Source organism: Fulmarus glacialis, unplaced genomic scaffold, assembly GCF_000690835.1.
Source record: "Fulmarus glacialis isolate BGI_N327 unplaced genomic scaffold, ASM69083v1 scaffold32271, whole genome shotgun sequence".
Lineage (NCBI taxonomy): Eukaryota > Metazoa > Chordata > Aves > Procellariiformes > Procellariidae > Fulmarus > Fulmarus glacialis.
The window spans coordinates 3,564-15,780 of record NW_009195195.1 but is presented as its reverse complement, the minus strand read 5'-3'; the positions used below and the strand labels follow the sequence as shown (position 1 = coordinate 15,780).

Here is a 12,217-nt window from a genome sequence, read left to right as displayed (position 1 = left end):
CGGGCCGCGGCTGACGGGGTCAGACCTCACTCCCGGCCTCCGCCCGAAGGAGCGGTGCCTCCGTAATTTCCCTCTGGAGCGAGGTCCCCCTCGGTGCAGGTGGGGTCCCGGTGTGACAGCCGCTTGTAGGGCCTCCTTGGAGGAGCAGGGCGAACAGGAGGGGGGTAATTTATATTATTCTGTAATTATTGCTGCTAACGAGGTAGCCAGGGAGGGAAAGCGCTTCCCGTGTGAGACGCCGGCTGCAGTTTCCCGGCAGGAGGGGAGGGAGCAGAGTTTGCTTTGCACTGCCTGGCCTGTGCCTGTCCCTGCTGCCAGGGCCCTGCCGCTTGGCATGAGCTGCCCCGGTCGCTGCCCTGGGGAGCAGGCGGCACTTCTCATCGGGTTAGGCAATAAACCTCGGTGGCATTTCCAGATCAGCCTAGCCCGCTGTGGGGGTGAAGGAGGGCAGGTAGCAACCCTGACGCTTGGCAGAATGACAGATCCTCTCTGGTAACAGCACACAGCTAACTGACTCTCAATATGGGGGGACGTTTTCTGCTCATTTTGAACCTGATGTGATAGTGTTTGAGTAACGCAGCCTTTTCCTCAGGAGTTATTTGGCTGCTGGTGAGATTACAGATCCTGCTCTTCTCCCCTGCATGGGAAGGGCTATTGGCCCATCAGATCTTAATGTGCAGGCTGGAATCTTAATCTGTTCCTCATAGTCCTGTTACAGGTGCAGGCTCAGTGCATCTTGCAAGCAGCATCTTGTGGTAATGCGTTTCTTGGGCACATCACATTTCAGTTCAAAATGTTCTTGTAAATGTGCATCACAGAACTTTGCTGAAAGGTTGAAATGTCTGTAGTATTGCCATGAGACTGATGATGCCTTTTTTCTCTCTCTTTTTCTTTTTTTTTCTTTTTTCTTAAAAAAAAAAAAGTACCTAAAACAGTGGAAATACTTGAAAGCTTCCTGCTAATAACAGGCTGTTTTGATGTGGTCCTTATGGCCTGGTTTACTGACATAAAGAGGATTACGTTTATCACTGGCAATCTTACAAACTATTTTAGTTCTGATATACTAGCTGTGATTTTTTTTAGTAGTATTTTTATTTTTGTGTTTCGTTCTGTTTGACCAGTGATAATTGGCTAGCTGAGCTTTTTTTTTCCTGTCTATAGTCAGTGTCCCATTTTGATTTGGTTGTGTGAAGGTGGTGCTGGTGTGTTTTGGTTTGTAACCTTGCAGGGAAGTGTGCAGGGAGGATCATAAATCTGTAGCAGTGTTTGGTGGCTTTTTTGTGTGTGTGTGTCTCTTACTTATAGAGCAATATCTTAACTTTTGCCCTTGCCCTGTTGAGCAAAAGTGCAAGTTAGATTCTGGGTACAAGCTTCTGCAATCAGGTACCCCTTTTAACTTTTTGTAACCGTAGACTCCTTATTCAGAGGAGACTAGGTGAAAAATCATAGTAACACTAAAAAACAAATCGGAAACGATCCGAAGCATCCTCTTGTCTTAGTATCAGTAAAAGAATTTTGTGATTAAATTATAACAGAAACATTTACTTACATAGTTACCTCCATAAAAGGCAGTGTTGATTAAATCTGTTACTGCCCAACCACAGGCTTCAGCTAGAACCTCTTCTCTGCTGTCCCAGGCGTGGATGGAGAGCATGATACCGTACTATTATTCCCGCAGATGTTCACGGAAGACACTGAGAGAAAGGAGCAGGAGCATACGCGATAGTCCTGTCTCGGCACAATGCAAATCTAGGTTTGAATTGTTGCCACCTTGAAAACTGGGCTGTATTTGAAATCTTAATAGTTCCACCAAAATGATGTAATTTCACTTTTAACTAGTCCGTGGCAACAGGTACAGGTTTACAGAATAGCTTTTGGAATGTTCTAGCACTCGAATGCAGCGTTGCGTTCAGTGTAATGCTCGGAGGCACTGCCCTGTTAATTGCAGGGTTTTGGTAGGCCTAATATTGCCGCACCAAGCCATATGGGGGAAAATACTGCCCAGTTCTTGTTCATAAGTTTTAGTTCTGTGGGTTTTTCCCCCTTCCCCAGAACCCTTGATCTTGAAGATGGTGAGTAGCCAGCCTAAGTACGATCTAATACGGGAGGTTGGTCGTGGCAGTTATGGTGTGGTGTACGAAGCAGTCGTCAGGAAGACCTCTGCACGGGTCGCGGTGAAAAAGATTCGGTGCCATGCTCCAGAGAACGTGGAACTAGCTCTGCGTGAGTTCTGGGCACTTAGCAGTATCAAGAGCCAGCATCCCAACGTCATTCACCTGGAGGAGTGCATCTTGCAGAAAGATGGTATGGTGCAGAAGATGTCCCATGGCTCCAGTTCCTCCCTTTATTTACAGGTACATGAAGCTGAGGTAATGGGGTGGAAGTAATTAATGTGGATGTGTAGCTGGGGGGGAAGGAGGTGGGTAGCTAAGATCTTTTTTTTTTGAGGTATGCTTAGTTAGGAGAGGGTATTGTTCTCATTGTTGACACCCAGAAATTATTATGTATCTTTAAAAGAGCGTATCTATTGAACAATCACCTGTATCTTGTAATTTGAAGCCATGCCACTCTAAAAGACTCCAGGATTTTTTTTTTAATGCAAATCTGCTTTGATAATTTGAGGAAACACCACAGGTAAAGTACAAGGGAGGTGCAGGCTGTTTTATTACTTGGTAGAAGGCCTGCTGCAGGGTTAATGAGCAGACATGTGCTACTGTCTTGGGACAGAGCTCTGAAGAATTTCTTAATATCGGATGTCCTTGGAAGAGGAAGTAACCATCTTGATTTAGGAAGCCAACACTTAAAATTCTTTCAGAAATAATAAGCAATTGGCTCAGTCTGCGGTGAGCTGTTTTCTTTTTTGAATAAATAAGTATTAATCTCTCCAAAGAGAGGTAAAGGTATGATAAATAAGGGAATAAATATCACTCCCCCCATGTGGCTACTGAAAGAGTCCTTTAAGTTGCCTTTAAGTTTGAAGATGTATATTTTTGAAGAATAAGTAGCTCTGGAAAGACTTTGGAAGATAATCTGATTCAAGAAGCTGCCCCAACTGCAAGTCATCCCCTGGCAAAAACTTGTGTCTCTGGTTTAAAAAGTCAGTAGCCTGCTCAATGTTTATTGTGTTATCCCTCGTCAGCTTTTATCATTTCAGTTTTTATTGTTGTCATTCTTGCATGTCTAATGTAGGACCTTTTGTAAGCGAACATTCGGCTGACAACCCTTCACGGCTGTCCAGATCCCGTTGTGCCGAGTGCTGTATGAGCCTGAGAAAGAGGATTCTTGCCTTTGTAAACTTGCTGTAGCTTGGTAGTTGTTACTGACCTGCTTTCATGAAGGGATTAGGGTAAAATAATACTGGCCAGTGCATGTGGGAGAAATTAGTGCCTTACCTTCCTAGTTGTTAGTGGATCTGTGAGTGATTACATCAAACTTGTGGACAGCCGTACAGGGAGGAGCTTAAAAAAAAAAACAGGGTGGAACTGCAAGGTGGAGAAGAGCTTCCAGATCACCTGCAGCATTGGTTTTTGATGGTAGTGCCTGTTAACAACATGGCATGTAGATCTTGCCTGTGTCAGGCACAAGCACTACAAATTGTTTTCCTGCTCCAGAGAGCACAGAAGAGCAAAGGGCAGAGCTGAGCTGACTCTGAAGAGCTTGGGATCACTTTATGATAGCATGTGCTAATAGAGAAAATCGGATCTCCTTTGGCTTGCCCTCTCCTCTTCCCACCCCAGGTGATATTCCGTTACAGGGCTGAACGGGTGCAGTGTGGGAGGAGGCTGGCCGGGGCGGGGGGTATTAGTGTCTCTTGAAGGACTTTGGGGCAGGTGCTTAGCTGGTGTCAACTGAACTAAGTCAGTGAAGTGAGAGTCCTAAACTAGCCTGGTCCTGTGGTGCTTTGCCACTGTCACAAGCATGGTAGTGGATTTTGTTGTCTTAATGCTCTGAACTGAGATGCGAGTACAGCTTCTGTAAAGCCGTGTGGAGGGAAGAGCCCTGTGTTGGTGCTCACTTGGCAAAGGAGGTTCCCTGCTGTCCTGTGATACCCTAATCTCACTGGTACTGAGTGTAAACCATAAATACGTAGTTTTCTGGTTCTAACGTGGATTTACTCTTTTAAGTTGGTCTGTATTAGTTGAGTACTAGTTGTGCTCGCAATTAAATATAGCTATAAATTGCTAGTAACTTTGCTCTTGGATGGAAAAGGTCACTTTAAAATGCCTCTCTAAATATTGACAGCTACCTTAATCTTTGAAAGCCTGTAAGAGCTACGTTTGGTTTAGTATATGTTGGTTTACTAACAGAAATAATTGCAAGACTTACCTTCCAGAGCATACGAAGAGCCAGCTCGCAGGAGCTGAAGAGGCAAATATGTAGTTGTGTAAACAGGATTAGTAAAATGATTGCTGGTTTTACTTTGGTTTTTGTATGAAGAGCTACTTGCTGCTTATATTCTGGAGAATAGCTAGTGGATCATGGTGGTGGGAGAGGTGTTATGTGCAGCAGCTGTTCAGCTGTGCCTGTAGATTAGTATTCTCCTGTGTTAAGGGATCCTGTGTTAACACTTGCTAGAATACTTTCATGCGTAGGGAATGGAGAACAGGCTTTAAAAATCTGCTGTGGCGCAGGTTCATCAAACAAATGAATACAACAAATTTGAAGACAAATACAACCCCCGGCACTGTATGGAGTTACTTGTTGAGACTTTGTTTATACATGAGGGTTGTTAGCGAAATGGGTGGGACAGGCTTTGTTGGGGTGGGACACTGTCTAGCTGAAACAGATGGGAGTGCAATGGCCACTTAGTATCTTTCAAAATACTGTTATCTGGGTCTAGCTCTGGCTTCTGGGCAGGAGCGTGAGCTTGATATGCTTTGCACACACAAAAATAAGGAGGCTGTCAAATACATTGTGATTTTTTTTTTTTACATCATAAATTTTCCGTAGTTTTATTTTCATCAGTTGCAATATCTTGCTCTCTGGATTGTCGGGAGGAAGATCCATACTTCATGCATTTTTCCATCACATCTTTATATTCTTGTGATCATCGGGTAGTTATGACATTTCTTTTCCTTGTTGCAGCTTGTAGAGACCTCATTAAAAGGAGAAATAGTCTTTGACCCCAGAAGTGCTTATTACCTCTGGTTTGTAATGGATTTCTGTGATGGAGGAGACATGAATGAGTATCTGTTGTCCCGAAAGCCAAACCGCAAGACCAACACCAGTTTCATGCTTCAGCTCAGCAGCGCGCTGGCGTTCCTGCACAAAAATCAGATTATTCATCGTGATCTCAAACCTGACAATATTCTGATATCTCAGAGCAGGATGGATGCTAGTGACCTGGAGCCTACCCTGAAAGTAGCTGATTTTGGGCTGAGTAAAGTATGTTCAGCCTCAGGACAGAATCCTGAGGAACCAGTCAATGTAAATAAGTGTTTTCTATCAACTGCCTGTGGGACTGACTTCTATATGGCCCCTGAAGTCTGGGAAGGACACTACACTGCCAAAGCAGACATCTTTGCGTTGGGGATTATAATCTGGGCGATGTTGGAAAGAATTACATTTGTAGATACGGAAACAAAGAAAGAACTTTTGGGGAGTTACGTCAAGCAGGGGACAGCGATCGTGCCTGTTGGAGAGGCGCTTCTAGAAAACCCTAAAATGGAACTGCTCATCCCCGTGAAGAAAAAATCCATGAATGCTCGAATGAAACAGCTGATCAAGGAAATGCTGGCTGCCAACCCGCAGGACCGACCCGATGCTTTTGAGCTAGAACTGCGATTAGTCAACATAGCTTTTAAAGACAGCAGCTGGGACACGTGACCTGCCGAGTCGCATCTCTCTCGATAGAGAGCTGCTTCTCACTAACTGGTGGTGCGACTTAATGGCAGTAAAAGAAATGAGCCTGAACTCAAACCTGCAGGGTGTAGTTTCTACCAAACGAATCTCTTCAGGGTTTCCATAAATGATACGAAGGTTGAGTTGGCCGTTGTGTTAACGATACGTTGATGTGTATAATACTGGGATGTTACATGCAAGTGTAAGATGTGACGATGTTCGTTTGTGTAAGCTGGCAGTGGGATGTCTTAAGAGCTGAGACTTTATTTCCAGCATTATGTCATGGAGTATTTCGTACATTCCAGTTTCCTATGTCAGTGTTAGGAACTCCATGGAAAAAAGATTTGCATGCTGGTAGTGCAAATCTTCAGGCTCTGTAAAGTAATTCCGTGTATATATTTATGTATACGAGTGAGTGGGAGTGTATGCCACTTTTCTTAAATTATTTGCTATGGGTCTGAATGATTGGGGTTTGCCAGAAAACTAGGTGAAGATAGATGGGAAGCATTCCTTCTTCTCCAGGCCTGAATAACTTTATTATTTATTTTTGTTATCTGATGTCAAAGATAGGGTCTGAGACTTGACTTTGTAGACAAAAAATGCAATGCAAGGGGATCAGCAGTTTTTAAAGTGCTGACATGGCCAAGCTTAGCACTTACAGCTTCATGAGCTTGTCACCGAGGGAGTCAAATCACAAATGTGTGCAGTCAGGTGCTGGCATGTTGGCTACTTCATTAATCATTTGATTTTGCTTTCTTCTAGTAATCAAATACTTCAATCAGTTAATCTACAGTTTCACAACATGGTCTCTACTCTTGTATCTATAATCCAGTAGCACCTTAGGTACTTCAAATAGGAGAGTACAGTGAGCTTAGCTTATGGAAACGTGGATGAGGGAATCCAGCAGCATAGTGTTATTTTTAAGATTCTTTAAAATATGGTTGCAGCGCAGTTTTGCCGTTGAATCTAACAATACTGGTCATGGTCTCTTCCTTTCTGGCAGTGACTCTGACCTGGTAGTGACGAGGAGATAAAGGGGTGACTGTTTGTCTTGTAGAACACACCTATTCTCAAATATGGGAGAAACCTTTCACATACCGAGAGTTATCTCCTGTTTGTGTGGCAACCTTGTCTGATTTTTTAATTTGTTTTCTTCCTTTTAAAGAAGTAATGCTTATTTAAAACCACAGACAGTAGGATGGAAAGCTTTGAAGTAGTTGAAAGGCTGCTTATCCCCAGCTCTTACTCCACAGAAGGAGACTGATATGCTCAGAGAGGTTTCACAAAGGCCACCTGACGCTGCACGGCAGACAGAAGCTGCTTTGTAATAGTATAACACTTTGTTCTTTTGGGTGCAGGACTGTGACCTTTCTCATCAATTTGACCTTCTGGCAAAAGTATAGTCTCAAAAAATTGCCTTTAAAGGCAGATATATTAAAACCGCAGCAAAGATTGATTTTCTTAATAAAATCAATTTAATGGTTTTTTCCCTGCTGTAAGTATTCCCTTGTGTAACTTGCTTCTCAGATACTGTTCCCTCTTAGTGCTCTGAGAGCAGTTCTGATCAGTCAGCATTTATTCTGCCTGAGTGTGAATAAACAGCACAAACAAAATATAATTTTTTTTCTTCTTCCAAAAGCAAAGGATTCTGATTCTACCAAACTTCTGAGGCTTTACAGACTACAGCTGGTTCTTACCTGGTGCTGTGTAGAGCTGGTGGCAGTTACCCAGGGGGCTTTAGTCCTTAATTCCTATTATTTTGCTTCACTTTATAATTTAAGGCAAGTTGTCTAAACAGTGATTCTCAGACAAATACACTTTGCTGTCTCAAAACAATGTTTATTGTTTAGAAGATGCTATGGAATTAACTTTGAGAAGACAGTGTTCCTGAGTACAGCAGAGCGCCTTCGCTTCGGCGTAGATTGGCAGGGACGGAGGCGACTGCGTCGTACCGAGGATACAGCCTGTTGCCTGCATAGATGTCCCAGTGTTGCTCCTTTCCTGCAGAGAGCTTAGTCTATAAAAGAAGACTTGGAGTCTATCTGTGAGTAATGATAAGGAGACATCTATTTATGCTTACGTTCTAGAAGCGGAGGTCTGTTTGTTCTCATATTTTTACTGAGTTCAGCACAATTGAAGCCTCAGCTTATTACTGAAAGGAAGAAAACAAACCTCTTGCTGTCTGTGCCAACACTGTTTCATGGTACTTACATTTCAGCATGGTCATTCCACGAGTAAAGTTTTAAGAGGTTATATAATTTTCCCATGTTAAACTTGAGAGCTTTTTAAAAATACATTGCTAACTTCCTCTTCTCTCCTGCCCACCCAAAAGTCAGAATCAACTATGTTATCTTAAAGTATGAATCTACTTCAGAATAATACTACTTGCCTTTAAGGCGCTTTGCAAATCAGCTGATTCTTCTCTGAACTATTTCAAAGGCTGAACACCAAATGTGCTGCCTGCCTGCTGTGCAGAAATGAGTGCTAGGGAATGGCACACGAAAGTGGTTTTTCTGTTTGGTTTTTTGACTCCCAAAGTGTTTCTTTGCACTGATTGCCACTTTAAAGGGTGGGGGTACCTGAAATCCCTCTCATGGTGCTTAGCCTTGCTGTGGGTGACACTGAGTGTTTCCTTCGTTAACACTGAATGGTAGTCCTTGAGCTCTGTGTTCTGTTTGATTTTGTTGTTGTTGTTGTCTGAGGTCTTTGTTTTAAAACCTTTGATAAATCAAATTGTTGTAGCAGCTACAGAGTTAGTCACCAGCGTGACGCAAAGTCAAGATACTTTTCGGCACTCAGAAAAGATTTTTTTTTTTTCAAATCTTTCTTTAAAAACTGTAAAATATATTTTATGGAGAATTTATAATGAGGAAAATTATTGTGTAATTTATTAAGTTCATGACTGTTTTTGAAATAAAATCTGAATTTCAATGACGTTTTTGAATTTTCTAGAGAAATGCTTTCTTCTCAGTCAGCGCAATGTCACCCAGCTGTCAGCAAAGCTACAGGAGGGTTTATTTGCTGTGCTAGGACAGAAGTAAGCTGTAGTACTTCGTCACAGTCATACCGTAAGTGATCCTGGGATTGTAAAAGGTGCTAGATTGGCTAATGGCTGTGCTGCTCATCCTCTGTGGGTAGCAGCAGTGCCAAACTTCCACTGCTGGAGGACTTGACAGAGCGAGGCCAAACTGGGTGTGAGAACAGAGCGCTCTCTTGGACTGGTTGAGGTGAGCCTTGTCCGTGTGGACCCTGCGGCTTCTGCCCAGCCCTGTAACAATCAAAACAGTGCTCTTCTGGGTGTGCTTCATTTTCAAAGAGGGGATTAAAGACTAAAAAAAGCATTCTTGCATCCAGTACATACTTGAAGTTGTTATTACAAGCAGAGTGAGTACCACCCTGGGCTGTAAGGAAATCTCTGGAGGCTCTGCCTACCCTGCTACTGGTACTACTGGATTTTTGAGGCTGCAAATAGATGCTGCTGCTCTCCTGGGCACAGACGCTCCTCCCGCTGAAGTGAGCCTTTCCCCTCTAGTTCCTGTGTGTGCTGGAGTAGGATTTCACCCAGAAAGCCGCCAGCCTTCGTTCTGTGGGGGAACCCTCTTCCCCCTGAGCACATCACAAGGCCCCGTGCAGAGGGCTGAAGGCAACCCAGTGAAGGTGTGCTCTGCTGCGTTTCCTGGTCTGATACCTGCGTGTGCAGGCTCCTGGGGCTGAACCAGGTGTAAACGGTCTTCTGGAGGCTTGTGAGGGACGGTGGCCTGCTGGTCTCGCATACCCCGAGAAACCTTAGAGATAAAGGTGAGGAAATACCACTGCTTACACATGATACAAGAGTTTAGGAGTCATTTACATGTTTTAATTAACAGTGCTCTGGAACAAAGGGTTGTGCAGACTGGGAGTGGGAATAGTGCAAACTGGAAATGCTGTAAATTGTTTTGTCTTGCCATTTGTTACCCCCGCAACTAAACCCAAGCCCAGTCATCTCCTGTGTGCCGTGCGCTTGCATTGTCGCCTGCGGTTTCCTGCGTATCCTGGTGCCAGAAATAGGCAGATTCCCCACCTGGCAGGAGCTGTGTGGTTAAATCCGCAAGTCTTTTCCAAAAGAGAAAGGGATTGAAATTTAGACCTGGCAGGAGCTGTGTGGTTAAATCCGCAAAATCTTTGCAAGAGAGAAAGGGATTGAAATTTAGATTATTTTTTATTAAAGGATAAGCACCTTAATTAAAGGAGAAAGTCACACCTCTGTGATTAGTTGTAAGAGTGGTGACTTTAAATAGACACAAGCTAAATTCCTCCCCCACAAAATGAAGAAAACTAAGCCCCCATACTTGAAATATGTCTAGTCTGGGGAGTGGGGGGAAATGCTCCAGTGCAGAAATTAGATGTACCTGAGGCTGCATCTCAGCTTGAATGACCCAACCTCTGCTTTATTTTCCTTGTTCTGCAGAATGCTGAGGCCTCGGGCTCCAGCTTGCCCATCCCATTTCCTCGGGCAGGGCTTGGCTAGGCGATCCCCGCTCCGCAGCGCTGGGCTTGGGAACTCGCCTTGTTTGTATTTTCACTTTGGTTTCAACGGAGTTTTCCTTCACGCCAGCCAATCGCGGTCCCTGCACAAACTGCAGCGTAATGGCAGACGTTGCTTTGTGGTTGAGATAAAGTCCTGTCTCGGGGAGCCTGCAGCCGCCTGCCCGCCCCTTGGAAGGGTGCCCTGGCTTCAGCGAAACAACCTTTTTTTTCCCCCTGCACAGTGGCTGGCGAGCAGACATGCTCAGGTGGCCTTTGGACTGCGGGCAGCACAAACGGCTGACTTTTTGCATTGCTTTTCCCTTTGCTCCACTGATGCCCTGCCAATCCTTCTACGGGGTATCCTATCGTTAAGTGTTTTTAATCTTTACTGGTGGTCTGTGTGGTGAACACAAGGAGTTGTCCCGTGGAGAACTAGTTAGGAGTATTTAAACACAAACTCTATTTAAGGGGCACTGCTGAGCATTGACTGTTTCATTTCCTTTTTGGTCTGAGGGGCTGGGGAGCAGTTTATGCAAAGTGCAATTTCTATGTTTAAGTGCAATGAAGGAAGAGGGATGTATCCGAAATGCCACAAACTATCCAGAGTGTCTACGCTGTTTGGGGAGGGATGGGAGGTGGAAATACAAGACTCAACTGCTTCAGACCTCTGTTCCCTAGCTCTGTAAGCATTTTTGGGGAGTCTGAAACCGCACATCTTATAAGCAGAGCAAGCGAAGCACGGAGAAATCGAGTGACCTGAAGGATAAGCCAGCACCACCACTCCGTCGCTGCGAGAGGAGCCATGTTCTTGTTAAGTCCCTTTGTTCCCAGATGAATTTCCAGGTTATTTGGGTGCCTGAAGCAGAAGGCAATTGTGTAAGGGCTGCAGTTTGTAAGGAGCAGCCAGGGCCAGCGCAGGGGCCTGGGCTGAGCTGGCAGGTGGTGGTTGGAGCTGTGGCTGCTCTCTTTGGGGCAGCCCCATATGCCCAGCTCCCATCCCACCAGGTAAAGAGTGCTGGGCTGGGGTGCTGGAGGACACAGCTGACTTGCTTTGCGTTCTCCTGAAGAGGGCAAAGGGAGAACTGCTGCTAGAATTGCAATTGCTCAGAGGCCTCTTTAATCTCTGGCAATTGAGGTGAAAACAGATGCAACCTAAAAACCTTTGCGGGTTCCTTGCAGCAGGTGGTGGGTTCAGCCCAGGTGCTCATCGTTGACCCTGGGGAGGCTTCCCTCAGTCCCGGCAGCTCCTTCCATCTCTCTCTGCCTTTCCTGTCTGTCCCTGTGGTCCCAGTACTGACCTGTTTTGCTTCCCAGACACGGGGCAGCCGGCAGAAGTCAGCAAGGCCAGCCATCGCCCGCCGGGGTTTTGAAGCCCCCGTTGCGGGATATGAACATCGACGGGATCCTTGGTGTCTTCTGGGCCCAGCTGCTGTCTAGTTCCTACTTGCACAAACTCGTGGATGGCTGCCTTAGATTAGGTGGTGGTTTCAGATTTATTCATGCCCATTTGAGCTCTTGATATTTTTAAACTTGTATAGCAAGGCTTCCACTCCTGCCCTCTCTCAAAGGAAAGCGGCTGCATCCTGAGCCCTCTCTGGCTTCCAGCCACCCAGCTCCCATGGGCTGCTCTCCAGGCAGTGGCATTTGCAGGGACCTCAGACCAGAAAGGGCTTTTGTGGGTTGTGAAAGTAAACCAGCAAGTAGAAACAGATGGCTGTGTTATCAGGTGCTGCAGTCCTGCCTGCACCTGGTCATGGTGGAGTTAAAGTGGTTTGTTTTTTTTTTTATTATTTTTAAAGGAGAAATGCATCTGGAAAGGACTGAATGAGACACAGCCGGCTTCAGCCCTCCCACTGCCTGATGGCAGCCC

General features: G+C 45.1%; 1 protein-coding gene across 1 annotated transcript; it reads left to right on the top strand.

Moving 5' to 3' along the window:
• Positions 1-2,037: 2,037 nt before the first annotated feature.
• PDIK1L (PDLIM1 interacting kinase 1 like) lies at positions 2,038-5,929 on the top strand. Its single transcript, XM_009588026.1, has 2 exons — positions 2,038-2,354; positions 5,086-5,929. Exons 1-2 carry the CDS (start codon positions 2,070-2,072, stop codon positions 5,824-5,826), a joined length of 1,026 nt encoding a protein of 341 aa, XP_009586321.1. The 5' UTR covers positions 2,038-2,069; the 3' UTR covers positions 5,827-5,929.
• Positions 5,930-12,217: the final 6,288 nt, after the last annotated feature.

What these genes read in the sequence shown, in the direction of transcription:
- PDIK1L (XM_009588026.1), top strand. Translation starts at nt 2,070, where the DNA reads ATGGTGAGTAGCCAGCCTAAGTACGATCTAATACGGGAGGTTGGTCGT. An exon ending in GTTCCTCCCTTTATTTACAG is followed by an intron (nt 2,355 to 5,085) that starts GTACATGAAGCT and finishes TCCTTGTTGCAG; the next exon opens with CTTGTAGAGACCTCATTAAA.